The 13,287-nt window shown below is 45.5% G+C and overlaps 1 protein-coding gene across 7 annotated transcripts in view; it reads left to right on the top strand.

The window, feature by feature from the left end:
• MGA (MAX dimerization protein MGA) overlaps nucleotides 1-13,287 on the top strand; it is a 479,481-nt gene that overhangs the window by 155,024 nt on the left and 311,170 nt on the right. For 6 of the 7 annotated variants that reach the window (XM_033951892.1, XM_033951893.1, XM_033951890.1 and 3 more), the window contains 3 exons: nucleotides 2,522-2,742; nucleotides 12,421-12,564; nucleotides 13,166-13,223. In XM_033951892.1, the coding sequence (XP_033807783.1) occupies nucleotides 2,522-2,742; nucleotides 12,421-12,564; nucleotides 13,166-13,223 (423 nt within the window). The remainder of the gene's footprint in view (nucleotides 1-2,521; nucleotides 2,743-12,420; nucleotides 12,565-13,165; nucleotides 13,224-13,287) is intronic. The other variant, XM_033951894.1, reaches the window with a different exon arrangement.

The following is a 13,287-nucleotide window of genomic DNA, read 5'->3' as shown; positions in this document are numbered from 1 at the left end:
TGCTGTTGGACAGGGGGAGCAAGGAAGAGGAACAGGGGGAGCAGGTAAGGAGTGCTGCTAGACAGGGAGAGTAAGGAAGAGGTGCTGCTGACAGGGGGAGTAGTGAAGGGGTGCTCCTGGACACAGGGGAGGTAAAAGGAATGGAGAAGGGCTACTGCTGGACAGGGGGAGCAGGCAAGGAGTGGTTGTGGACAGCCGAGGAAAGAGAGAGACAGAAAGACAAAAAGCGGCCAAGGAGAGAGAGAAATAAAGAAAGAAAGACAGACATACACATCTATTCTAGCAGCTGTTAATGTAATGGGCTTAAAGACTAGTATATATGTGTTTTTTATATATATATATACACACACTAGTCTTTAAATCTGTTACATTAACGGGTGCTCTCTCCTTGCACGCTGCCTGTCTGTCATTTTTTTCTGTCTGTGTCTCTCCCTATGTCCTTAGTGCCTCCTTCCTATGTCCTTAGTACCTCTTCCTATGTCCTTAGTGCCCTCAGTGCCTCCTTCCTGTGTCTCTAATGCTTCCTTCCCATGTCCTTAGTACCTCTTCCTATGTCCTTAGTGCCCCCATTACCTCCTTCCTGTGTCCATAATGCCCATAGTGCCTTTTTCCCATGTCCTTAGTGCCCTCAGTGCCTCTGTACTATGTCCTTAGTGCCCTAGTGCCCACGTACTATGTCCTTAGTGCCCCAGTGCCAGCGTACTGTGTCCTTAGTGCCCCCAGTGCCTCCTTCCTATGTCCTTAGTGCCCCCAGTGCCTCCTTCCTGTGTTCTTAGTGCCCCCAGTGCCTCTGTCCCGCTTAGTGCCCTCAGTGCATCCTATGTCCTTAGTGCCATCAGTGGCCATTTATATGTCCTTAGTGCCCCCAGTGCCTCCTTATGTCCTCATCATTATCTTCCAGACTTTGTCCCACCCCCACCCCCAATGCCAGCCTGCCTGCCTCCCATCCCCCTGAGCAATATGTTTCCATTTAACTCACCTGATGCCAGTCTGCCTGCCTGCCTCCCATCCCCCTGATCAGCATGTTTCCATTAACCCCCCGTCCCCGATGCCAGCCTGCCTGCCTGCCTCCCATCCCCCTGAGCAGCATGTTTGAATTGGAAACCCCCCCACCCCCGTCCGATGCCTGCCTGCCTCCCTTCCATTGAACCCCCTACCCCCATGCCAGCCTGCCTGCCTGCCTCCCATCCCCCTGAGCAGCATGTTTCAATGAAACCTCCCCCCCCGATACCAGCCTGCCTGCCTTCCATTGAAACCCCCACCCCCCACTCCGATGCCAGCCTGCCTGCCTCCCATCCCCCTTCCATTGAAAACCCCCCACCCCCCATGCTAGTCTGCCTGCCTGCCTCTCATCCCCCTGAGCAGCATGTTTTTAAACCCCTCCTTTCCCCCCGCCGACCCTACCCGGCACACCAGAAACCTCCGTTGACCCTCCCAGCCGACCCTCCCACCGCTACACGGCCGACAAACCTCGCAGCTCCAGCAGCATCCTAGGCACAGTAAACACGCTGCTTCGGCTCTTCTACTGGCCTAATTTCCTCTTCTGCTTCCCTGATGATGTCATCAGTTACGCGGCAGAGGAAATTAGGCCAGTAGAAGAGCTGAAGCAGCGTGTTTAGTGTGCCTGGGACGCTGCTAGAGCTGCTAAGTTTGTCGGCCGTGTAGTGGTGGGAGGTTTGGCTGGGAGGGTCAACGGGGGTTTCAGGTGTGGCGGATAGGGTCGGTGGTGGTGGTGGTGGGGTGTCGCGCCGTGTTAGTGGTGTGCCGGGTAGAGGGAGGGGGAGTCGCGGTGTGTTACCTGGTCGGTCCTTCGGGCGCATGCACACTCTGCCGGCCACATCCCGACAGATCAGATCTCAGGGAACACGGGATAAGAGTGCGCATGCGCGCTTAGCATATTATTATTATAGATATATACATACACATACTTCTTCCTCCATATTCGTGGGGGTTAGGTGCAGAGCCGGCCCGCAAATAGGGAAAAATCGCAAATAAGTTTTTGGGCTGGCTCTGACCCACCCATGCTTCTCTCTTGCGTCCCCAGACCTTATCTGGTGGTCTAGCGGTGATGTGGGGCAGGAGCGATCTTCCTACGCTCCTGCCCCATGCAGAGCCATCATCAAAATGGCTGCCATGAGTTCCTGTTGAAGTCCCGAGACTACAGTGGGAACCTCAGGGTAGCCATTTTGATAACGGCTCTTCATGGGGCAGAGGCTTAGGAAGATCACTCCTGCCCCGTGTCACCGCTAGACCACCAGGTAAGGTCCGGGGAGGTTCGGGCAGCCTGCAAATAGATGAAAATTAGAAGAAGAAAAAATCGCGAATAATTAAATTTGCGAATAAGAAAACCGGGAATAGTGAGTGAGAGCTTATACAGTATTAGGGGAGAAATTTGAGGGTGCTGTTGTCTCTGTTGATGATAGGATATTCTTAAATAAATATTCTACTTGGTCTTAATGTGCTTTGAAAAGCTGAAAAATAAAAACTGAGAAACATTTTATCTGTTTCTTTCCCTGTATAGCAGTTTGTGATGCTGAACCTGAGCAGCCTGTTGGTAGTTACAGAATTTGGGAACAAGCAGAAGGAGAAGTTGATCCAGAACCTATTTACATTCCAACATCATCTGCAGTTGAGCCTGTAAAACAACTGTCTCCTTACCCAGAAGAGCCTTCATTTGTGAAATGTAAATCTGTCAGTGGAGCCAAACAAGGACGGGTTTATTCTCCCAAACCCAATCCAGTGGTAAGAATTCTAAAAATGTCAGGTGTGAATAAGGGTTCTGTTACATAAAGGGACTGCAGTTATACAAGCTAATCTGTGGATGCTTGAGCATCCCCAATATTGAAGAAACTTCTTGACTGTGTCCAGGGAGAGGTAATTTCCATTGGGATTAACACTCCTTAATAATTTTGAAAAATTGGCTTCTATGACTGCAGTACAGTGGGGGGGGGGGGGGTTGGTTACCTGTAATAATTTTTCTCTTTGTCTCTAATTAGAAACTAAGTCAAAAAATGAGTAAGCAAAGCTGTGTACTTAGACTAACTATCAAAAATCAGGAGATAAATTAAGTTGAATATAAAGAGAAAAAAGATCTCCATGTATTTGAATTAAGTGTTACAATCACTTAACTCGCAGAATGAAATTTACATACACTCAGAAATGTGTAATTCAGCCAATCACTGTGTATGGAATACAATTTATTTAGTAGATAGTACGACAGTGGTCTTCAGGTGGGCTCGAATATAAATTGAGATCCCCATTTTTTGCCCAATTTTTGAGCTAAAATCTTGGTTTATATTTGAGTATATACGATAGTTACACCTAATTTTAATAGTAACTCTCAAGCAACTAGAAACTAAATTTATTCGGCATCTACCAATCCACATGGGTGCCAGTTAACTGAGAGTCTACTGTATAAAAGAAGTGTGACTTACTTAGCAGCATCATGTTGACATCAATATGGAGAGTTATGCTAAGTAGAGAATGACACGGTGGCGGTTTACCCGCGGCCACCGCATTTTAGCCGCGGGTCACCCGCCGAAAACGGGGAAGAAAACTAGCAGTCGCTGCGGCGACGGGGACAAGGCTATTCACCGCCCGCGGGGCGGTGAATGGTCTTGTCCCCGCAGTGAGGCATGAAGGATCGCGCGGTCCCCGCAGCTCACACCCGCCTGCCCAATCGATTCTAGTGTTTAGCCAGCTCTCTCCCTTCTCCTCACCTTAGTTTGTAGATTTTCTTTTTCGGCGACCCGCACGCTATCAGAGAGCCGCGCACGCGCGGCTGCTCAGTGTTCAGTCTTCTGCTCTGCTGCAACTTCCTGTTTCCGGTTGCGTCAGAGCAGAAGATTGAACACTGAGCAGCCGCGCGTGCGCAGCTCTCTGATAGCGTGCGGGTCGCCGAAAAAGAAAATCTACAAACTAAGGTGAGGAGAAGGGAGAGAGCTGGCTAAACACTAGAATCGATTGGGCAGGCGGGTGTGAGCTGCGGGGACCGTGCGATCGCTAGTGTTCCCGGCTCAAATTGGAAGGAGGGAGTGAAAGGGAAAAGGATTCTGGGCCAAGGGGATGAAGTCGGAAAGAAAAACCCACAGCAGGAAAGAAAGGGAAGGACAGGCAGGTGAGCCAGATGCTAGAAGCAGGGGGGGGGGGGGAAGAAAGAGGGAAAAAAGCTAGATGGGGTTGAAAAGAAGAGACACACTGGTATGGAAGAGGAAGATAGGGGAAATCTGGACACAGGAAGGTAACAGAAAGAGGGGAAATTATGTGCATGGGGCATAGGGACAGAGACATAAAGGGGACATGCCATGGGGATGGTATATGGACACAGGGGGGGCAATGACAGATACATAGGGGAGATATTAGAAATGGAGAAAATAGGAGCACAGAAGCGAGATGGTTTGTGGGGATGGGACAGGGACCGAGCTTGCAGGCTCCAGTGGCTTGCACAAATTACATTGTAACGTGCCATGAAAATAAGAGGAAGGAAGGTAGATAGGCCACGCGAGAGGAGCTGAAGGGTAGTAGAAAGGAACAGATGGTAAAGGAGGGAGGGAAGGGTGGTGGTGGAAAGGAATAGGACAGACATTGAAGGAGGGTGGAGAGGAACAGACCCCCAAGGGAAATGTGGAAGACAGAGTGGGAAGAAGACAGATGCCAGACTATGCGGGAGCGGAGAGAAGAAGATGGGTGCTAGACCAATTGGGGGGGGGGGTTAAGGGAGAGGCACAGTAACAGCAAATGGAAGACGCAGAGAGAAGACACACAGTGGATGGAAGGAATTGAATGAGAAGATGTGGAAAGCAGAAACCAGACAACAAAGGTAGAAAAAAAAATTATATTTATTTATTTATTTTTTGCTTTAGGATAAAATAGTATATTAGTTGTGTTGATAAAAATTTATAAACAAAGCCCTGCCAGCTGAACATCTCTTTCTCTAGTTCAGCAGCAGGAACTTTGATTTATAAGAAAGGAATAAGCTAAATATTACAGTACTAAGGCTTATATGGATGCAGCGGGGACGGTGACGGGGCAGTGAATGGGATGGCAGTGGCGGTGACGGGGCGGTGAAAGGGGTGACGGTGACGGGGCGGTGAAGGGAACGGCGGTGACGGGGCGGTGCAGAGGATGGTGGGCCGGTGACGGGGACAGATTTTTTCCCCGTGTCATTCTCTAATGCTAAGTGAGACGGTATTAGTGATAATGTGTGACAAGGTGAAGTTCCTTTCACATGCCAGCAGAGGGAATCTGAGCAGTAGAAAAGGAGATCATTTGCATATGAGATCTGTAAAGGCACCTGGGAGCTTTTGCACTCACCCTGAGTGGAAAAGGGTGTTGGAAAGAACACCTTCAGGACAGTGCGCTTCGGAAGTCAAGCAACTCTCAAGGGGAGGAATGCTGGCTTTGGTCTAAAGTTTGGTAAGCCTGATAGACTGGCCTGCCCGGTAGAGCTTGGAGTCCAACTGGGGGCTCAAGCTTGATGAACAGCAGGGAGCCTGGTGGAGGTGTAGTGACCAGGAGATTGAGCGACTGGAAAGGGTCCTCACAGCGATTGATGGACTGAAGAGCCCTCAGAGAGAGACTGGCTGGGAAGGGCCTGGAAGAAGGAGTAGCTGGAGGGTCTGGTAGAGCCTGGAGTCCAGGAGGGTGGGGGGATCCCAGGCTTAATGACCAGCAGTGGGACTGGTGAAGTATCCAGGATCTGTGGGGACCATGAGGCTGGGGAGTAAGGGACCGACAGTAGCCCCACAACAAGTCAGAAGAGTGGAGCTCCTCGGCTGACCGGGGACTGTTGAGTGACCAGTGAAGGATCTGGTGGGGCAGGTGGCGACTGGTAATGGTATTGGGAGCTGCCAGAAGACCTGGAGGGCCAATGAGGGTCAGGGAGGACCCAGTAGTGACCAAGAAGACCTGGAGGAGTTCTGGTCACAGGATTTAGAAATGGACTGTATGCATTAACAAGAATGTGAGTGCTGTTTTGTTTTAGCCTAGTCGAAGACCAGGAAGTGCCTGGCGACAGATTTGTGACAGATAATTTCCGCTCGGCCCAATCACATAATGATATACCAGGATATAAGATTTGGAGTCATTTTCTTCCTGTGGATAAAGAATTGGTGGCTCATATTTTAAGTAAGGCATCTAAGAAGTTTACTTCTCCTTTTACTAAACTGCAGTAGAGGTTTTTACTAAATGCTCTGACACTCATTGAATTCCTTTGAGCACTGGAGCAGTTTCATAGCATTTAGCGCTCTGGTCCGTGGTAGAAACCTCTACTGCAATTTAGTAACAGGAGAGGGTTTGTGTCTTGGATGTATCCCATCTTACTTGCTAAAGAATATTCCTTGTAATATTATTTGATTGACTCATTTCGTGAATATGGTATTTTCAGAAGGTGTTTATCCTGATGCATTATAGACACTCCTACCAACTATAGACCTATCGCTTCGATCCCATTATATGTCAAACCGATTGAAGGACTTGTGGCTCAATACCTCACCAACTACCTAGTTGACCATAATATACTTCATTCCTCTCAATCAGGATTTAGATCATACCACAGCACGGAAACACTACTAGCTACACTACTAGACATAGCCCGACAATACCTCAGTAAAGGACACAGGATCCTAATTATCCAACTAGATCTTTCCGCCGCTTTCAATCTAGTTGATCATACCATACTACTCCAGATACTTGACGCAATAGGGATCTCAGGCGTGGTTTACAACTGGTTCCAAGGATTCCTTAAAACAAGAATGTACAGAGTTAAGACAAATGATACGAAATCTAACCCATTGTCAAATCCATGCGGAGTCCCGCAGGGGTCCCAGCTATCGCCCATTCTATTCAATCTCTTCATCTCCTCCCTCAGTACCACTTTAGACAACCTAAACGTAACATCATTCAGCTACGCAGATGACATAACTATTCTCCTCCCCTTCGAAACCCAAGACCACACCTCAACAGGACACCTGGAAATAATACTGGAAGAAGTAGAAAAATGGATGACAAACCACAAACTGAAACTAAACTCAGACAAAACCAAATTCCTAATGCTTGAAACGGACAAAAACCCATCCATAACAGACCTGGAAATTAAAGCAACCAAATACCCTCACTCAAAATCCTGGGAGTGCTGATAGACAGGTGCTGCACTATGCAGACTCAAATCAACAAAACTACCCAAAAAGCATTCTTCACAATGCGCAACTTAAGAAAAATAAGGAAATTCTTGGACAAAGAACACTATAGGATCATTGTACAATCCCTGGTACTAGGTCTTGTGGACTACTGCAATATTCTATATCTACCTTGCCCCGCAAACATGATCAAAAAACTACAGACCGTTCAGAACACAGCTCTCAGACTAATCTACTCCCTCGGAAAATTTGACTACATCACCAATGCCTACCTAGACTCACATTGGCTACCGATTCGAGCCAGAATTCAATTCAAACTATACTGTCTACTCTTCAAAGTAATTAACGGTACTGCACCTGCCTATCTAAACAATCGCCTAAATCGTAACCTTCCACCCAGAACAAGAAGAACACTGACACCATTCTCATATCCACCACTCAAAGGCATTCATCGCAAAAAGCTATATGATAACCTCCTAGCAACGCATGCAGCAAAACTCAAACCCTCCATCACCAGATTGTTAACCACAACATCTGACCTCAAAGCATTCCGTAAAGAAATCAAAACACTTCTGTTAAAAAAGTATATACAATCTACCTAATCTCCCTCTCCTCTTCCCCTCTTACTCCGACCATGCTCTGCTCACTCCCTGGCACCATACCCTCAATCGACCAATTAGTTAAAAAAAAAAAAAATGAAATGCCAAGAAAGCTACCTGAAACCTAAATTATCCTACCGAAACCGACTATCTACCAATGTAAGGAAACAGAATACTTGTTATGTAATGTAACCTGATTATCATCCAGTGTTAAGTCTATACCCTCAATCTATATTCTCCAATGTAATGTACCCTCCTGGAAATGTCCAGTTCTCTTCTTATGTAATCCGCTTTGAACCGCAAGGTACAAGCGGAATAAAAATCACTAATGTAATGTAATGTAATCTCAGATTATTCTGACTCCTATTTTAAAATCAGTGTGAGCTGGCTCTCTTAATGTAGAGAACTACAGACTCTACTCACCTCACCGCCTGGAAGTGGATGCATTCCTACTGGATTGGGGACACAAGTTTCTTTATGCGTTTCCACCCACGGCTCTCATTCTAAAGACTCTTGTCAAAGCCAAGCAGGAGACAGCCAGCATGATTCTCATAGCTCCTCGGTGGCCCAGGCAATCTTTGTTCTCCCTTCTACTTCAACTCAGTGTGTAGGAGCCAATACCTCTGCTGTTGTTTTCATCTTTTCATACACAGAGTCAGGTTCACTTCTACATCCCAACCTTCAGTCCCTACACCTGACAGCTTGGTATCTCATGGGCTGAATACTGCTAGTCTTCATCTTTCTCAGCCTGTAAGACTTATTTTGGAAGCCTCCAGAAAACCAGCCACTCAGCAGTGTTATCAGCAAAAGTGGACTCTTTTTTACTTCCTGGTGTCTTCTTCATCATGATCTAACCTCCGCCTCAGTTTCACTGATTTTAGATTATTTTCTTCATTTGTCTGACTCGGGACTTAAGTCTACATCTGTTAGAGCACTGTTCTTCAACCACCGGTCCATGGACCAGTGCTGGTCCACAGAAATTTCCTGCCGGTCCAAAGGGCCAGCACGTGCATCAGGCCCAAAACAGTATTCTTCAACCGCCGGTCCACGATGCGATCGATGCGGCGTTATCTTCGAGCCAGCTACCTCTTCCTAACTGATTCAGTGCACAAAGCCACGGGCAATGGCTCCTAAGGAATTCCTGCGCCTGAACCGGAAGCCTTCTCTCTGACGTTGCAACGTCAGAGGGAAGGCTTCCAGATGAGGCACGGGGCGTGCAAGGTGCAATTAGTACTATTATGGGGGCGGGGTCTGGGGTGGAGATTGGGTAGAGATTGGCGGGGTCTGGCCCACGACTTAGCCCAGTGTTCCTCAACCGCCGGTCCACGGACCAATGCCGGTCCACAGAATAATTCTTTTATTTCTGCCGGTCCATAGGTGTAAAAAGGTTGAAAAACACTGTGTTAGAGTCCATCTCAGCGCTATTACATCTTTTCACCAACCAGTTGAGGGTTAACCCATAACTGCTCATCCTCTAGTCTCCAGATTCATGAAAGGTCTTTTCAATGTTAAACCACCTCTCAAGCCACCTCCAGTAGTCTGGGACCTCAATAGTCTTGCTAGGTTGATGAAGCCTCCATTTGAACCAATGTCTACGGCTCATGTCAAGTACCTTACCTGGAAAGTTGTTTTTCTCATTTCACTTTTACCTCTGCCAGAATAGTCAGTGAACTTCCAGCATTAGTGGCAGATCTGCCATTCATAGTGTTCCGCCATGATAAAGTGGTACTTCACATATCCGAAGTTTCTGCCCAAAGTCGTCACTGAATTTCATCTCAATCAGTCAATTGTGCTTCCAGTGTTTTTACCTTAGCCTCATTCTCACTCAGGAGAAACAGCTCTTCATACTCTGGATTGCAAGTAAGCTTTGGCCTATTATCTCATCAGAACAAAGCCTTATAGAACGTCTCCTCAACTTTTTGTCTCCTTTGATTCTAACAAGTTGGGGCATTCTGTTTTGAAGAGAACAATTTCCAACTGGTTGGCTTCCTGTATATCATTCTGTTATTCTCAGGCTGGGCTGCAACTGAAGAGTCGTGTCATAGCCCATAAGGTTCAGGCTATGGAAGCTTCAGTAACTTTTCTTAGATCTACTCCTATTGACGAAATATAGAAAGCTGTTATTTGGTCCTCAGTTCATGCATTCACATCACATTACTATTTGGAGTCATTTTCCAGACGGGATGGGCACTTCGGCCAGTCAGTATTACAAAATTGATTTTCCTAAAACAAGGCCAACTCTCCCACCATCCAATTCTGGTTAGCTTGGAGGTCACCCACATGTGAGAATATGCTGCCTGCTTGACCTGGGATAAAGCACAGTTACCTACCCTAACAGGTGTTATCCATGGACAGCAGGTAGATATTCTCATAACCAACCTACTTCCACTGGTTGGTGTCTTAGCTGGCTTACTGAACTGAGGAGATGCATGTCTACATCAGGCATGCATGCATGCGTGGTGCAGGCTATCGCGAACTTTCTGAAATCTTAAAGTGGAAATGCACTTTTAAAATGTCCATACCAGGGCTCCGTGGATGATATCACTCACATATGAGAATATCTGCCTGATGTCCCTGGATAACATCTGTTACAGTAAGTAACTGTGCTTTCCTTCCCCCCTCCCCCTGTCCAGCAGTACCTCTCCTTGCCCTAGCAGCAACTCACTAAGTACTTTTAACTTCCACATACAGCTGCCGCTAGTGTTAGTTTAGCTACAGTCTCATCAGGCCTTTGTTCTGGAGTATTGTGTTCAATTCTGGTCTCCTTATCTCAAGAAAGTTATAGTGGTGCTAGAAAAGGTTCAAAGAAGAGCGACCAAGATGGTAAAGGGGATGGATCTCATCTTATATGAGGATAGACTAAAATGGTTAGGGCTCTTCAGCTTGGAAAAGAGACGGCTGAGGGGAGATATGATTGAAGTCTACAAAATCCTGAGTGGAATAGAACAGGTTCAAGTGGATCGATTTTTCACTCCGTCAAAAATTACAAAGACTAGGGGACACTCGATGAAGTTACAGGGAAATACTTTTAAAACCAATAGGAGGAAAATTTTTTTCACTCAGAGAATAGTTAAGCTCTGGAATATGCAAGAATATGTGGTAACAGCGGATAGCGTAGCTGGTTTTAAGAAAGGTTTGGACAAGTTCCTGGAGGAAAAGTCCATAGTCTGTTATTGAGAAAGACATGGGGGAAGCCATTGCTTGCCCTGTATCGGTAGCATAGAATATTGCTACTCCTTGGGTTTTGACAAGGTACTAGTCACCTGGATTGGCCACCATGAGAACGGTCTACTGGGCTTGAAGGACCATTGCTCTGACCCAGTAAGGCTATTCTTAAGTTCTTATGCTCAGCCTGCCTCTGACGAAAGAGGACGTTTCTTCAACGGTGGTGGGCCGGCCTAGTAGCAAAAGCCCTGAGGTTGCCTGATGGAATTGCCGGCTAAACTAACGCTAGCGGGAGTTGTGTGGGGAAGTTGAAAACACACAGTGAGCTGCCACTGCTGGGCCAGGGAGGCTGGGGAGAGAAGACGAAGGAATGGCAGAAGGAAGTTGGGAGACAAATAGCGTCGGCGCTGCGTACCCTTTGACAAAGGTACGTATACTGCATGTTAACCTCTGGACTGTGTTTCGGTAATCAAGACATCAATCTATCCATCAGCAGACTGTATATCATACTGCCATGCTTGGGCTGGGCTGCTACTGGACAATCATGCTCCTACACATAAAGTAATAGTGATGACAGCCTTAGTAGTTTACTCCATTCCTCTCCCATTGTGGACATTTATGAAGCAGACTAAATCCTCTTCCCAAACTTTCCCATCCCATTTTTGTCTGGAGACTAATTCCAGATGGGATAGTCGGTACAGCCAAGCAGTTCTATACAATTTTATTCTCTATTTAGTCGCCAAAGTCCTGCCATCCCATTTGCAGTAGCTAGGGAGTCCCATCTGTGAGAATATGCTGCCTGCTTGTCCTGGGATAAAGCACTTACCTGTAACAGGTGTTTTTCAGGGAGGGTCAGCAGACAGATATTCTCACAACCCTCCCACCTCCCTAATTGGCTTCTTAGCTTTTTTATTGAACCGATGGTCCTGTGAGCTAATGTCAGGTAGGAAGGCACTCATGCATTTGTGGTGCAGGCTATCGCAAACTTTCTGAAATCTTAAAGTGGCGATGCACTTTTAAAGTGTCCATACCGGAGCTCCGTGGATGATGTCACCCATCTGTGAGAATATCTGCTTGCTGTCCCTGGATAACACTTGTTACAGGTAAGTAACTGTGCTTTATACTGTTTTATAAGGTGTGAGTCAAAGAAAAATTTACTACTTACCTACAAAAACAATGAAAATGCCAGCTGCAGAAACACACCAGGAATCTTTACAAGCTAATTTAGTCTGTATCTCTTATGTCGGAAGATGCAGTAGAAAGGTAGCTCTTTTGAAGTTACTTTTATTATTATTTATTTAAAAAATGTATATACCATATAAATCCTATACTGTTTACATAACAATAATCATAAATATTAGATGGTACATACATGTTCAATACTTAAAATTTTGCCATAAGATCCAAAATATAATTTCAATAAAGCATTTGAAGGTAATTGTCACACTGTATCTCATCACAAAAAAAGCATTTAAAAACAATTGTATTTTGAAGCACATCTATTTACTCACTAACTCCAGATCCGTGATGAAGACAAAGATCCTGTCTACTTGTACTTTGAGAGTTTGATGACGTGTGCCCGTGTGAGAATTTATAAACGTAAATTGGAGGATCAACAACAAAAGCAGCAGATCTCATGTGAATATATTTCCAAGCATAGAATGGTAAGATCATAGTGGTGATTGTATTTTTCTCTTCAAGTTTCTCTGTAGATCCTTAGGGTTAAATGTACTTTTATTTGTGATCTTGCAGTAGACAATACTGGGGAATGTGTAGGTTCAAATTGCCACTGTGGTGCTTCCTTTGCTTATTTGTGTTCAGAGGGTGTAAGCAGAACATTTTCATTTCAGTTTGTTTTGGAGCATTTTTTTTAGATATTATTTTTGTTAATAGTTCACACTATTAGTGAATAGTGCACACAAAAAATAGTGCATACTATTCCAAACCAAAATGAAATAATATAAAAATATGTAACTGTTTAGAGCATTTTTTAATTTTACCTTCCATCTGTGCCTGTGTCGATGATTGTCAGACAGTATAAACATTAAGGTTTAAGACAATTTGTAACTATAAATTGGTATCACCAGATTTTCTGGATTTAGGCTGGATCAGAAGCACATATGAGAAAGGGATCATCTTTCCATTTTTTGAAAGATTGACAATAAGTTTGTCCTTAATTGCTGTTGACTATGGAAGGGATTTCTGGGAGAGATTGACTGCTATTATATTTCTCTCCACACTCTTTTAAACTTTTTACCTTCCTAGATCAATGGTCCTGAGTTTCAGCTAAAGAAAGGATCCAAAGACACTGATCGAGAAACTGGTAAGTCAGTTTTAAAGTGATGCTTTGTATTGGTAAGGTACAGTTTTATTCAGGCAGCATGTCA

Source organism: Geotrypetes seraphini, chromosome 7 (genome assembly GCF_902459505.1).
Source record: "Geotrypetes seraphini chromosome 7, aGeoSer1.1, whole genome shotgun sequence".
Lineage (NCBI taxonomy): Eukaryota > Metazoa > Chordata > Amphibia > Gymnophiona > Dermophiidae > Geotrypetes > Geotrypetes seraphini.
The sequence above is the reverse complement of the archived record's forward strand: the minus strand, read 5'-3'. Positions and strand labels throughout refer to the sequence as shown.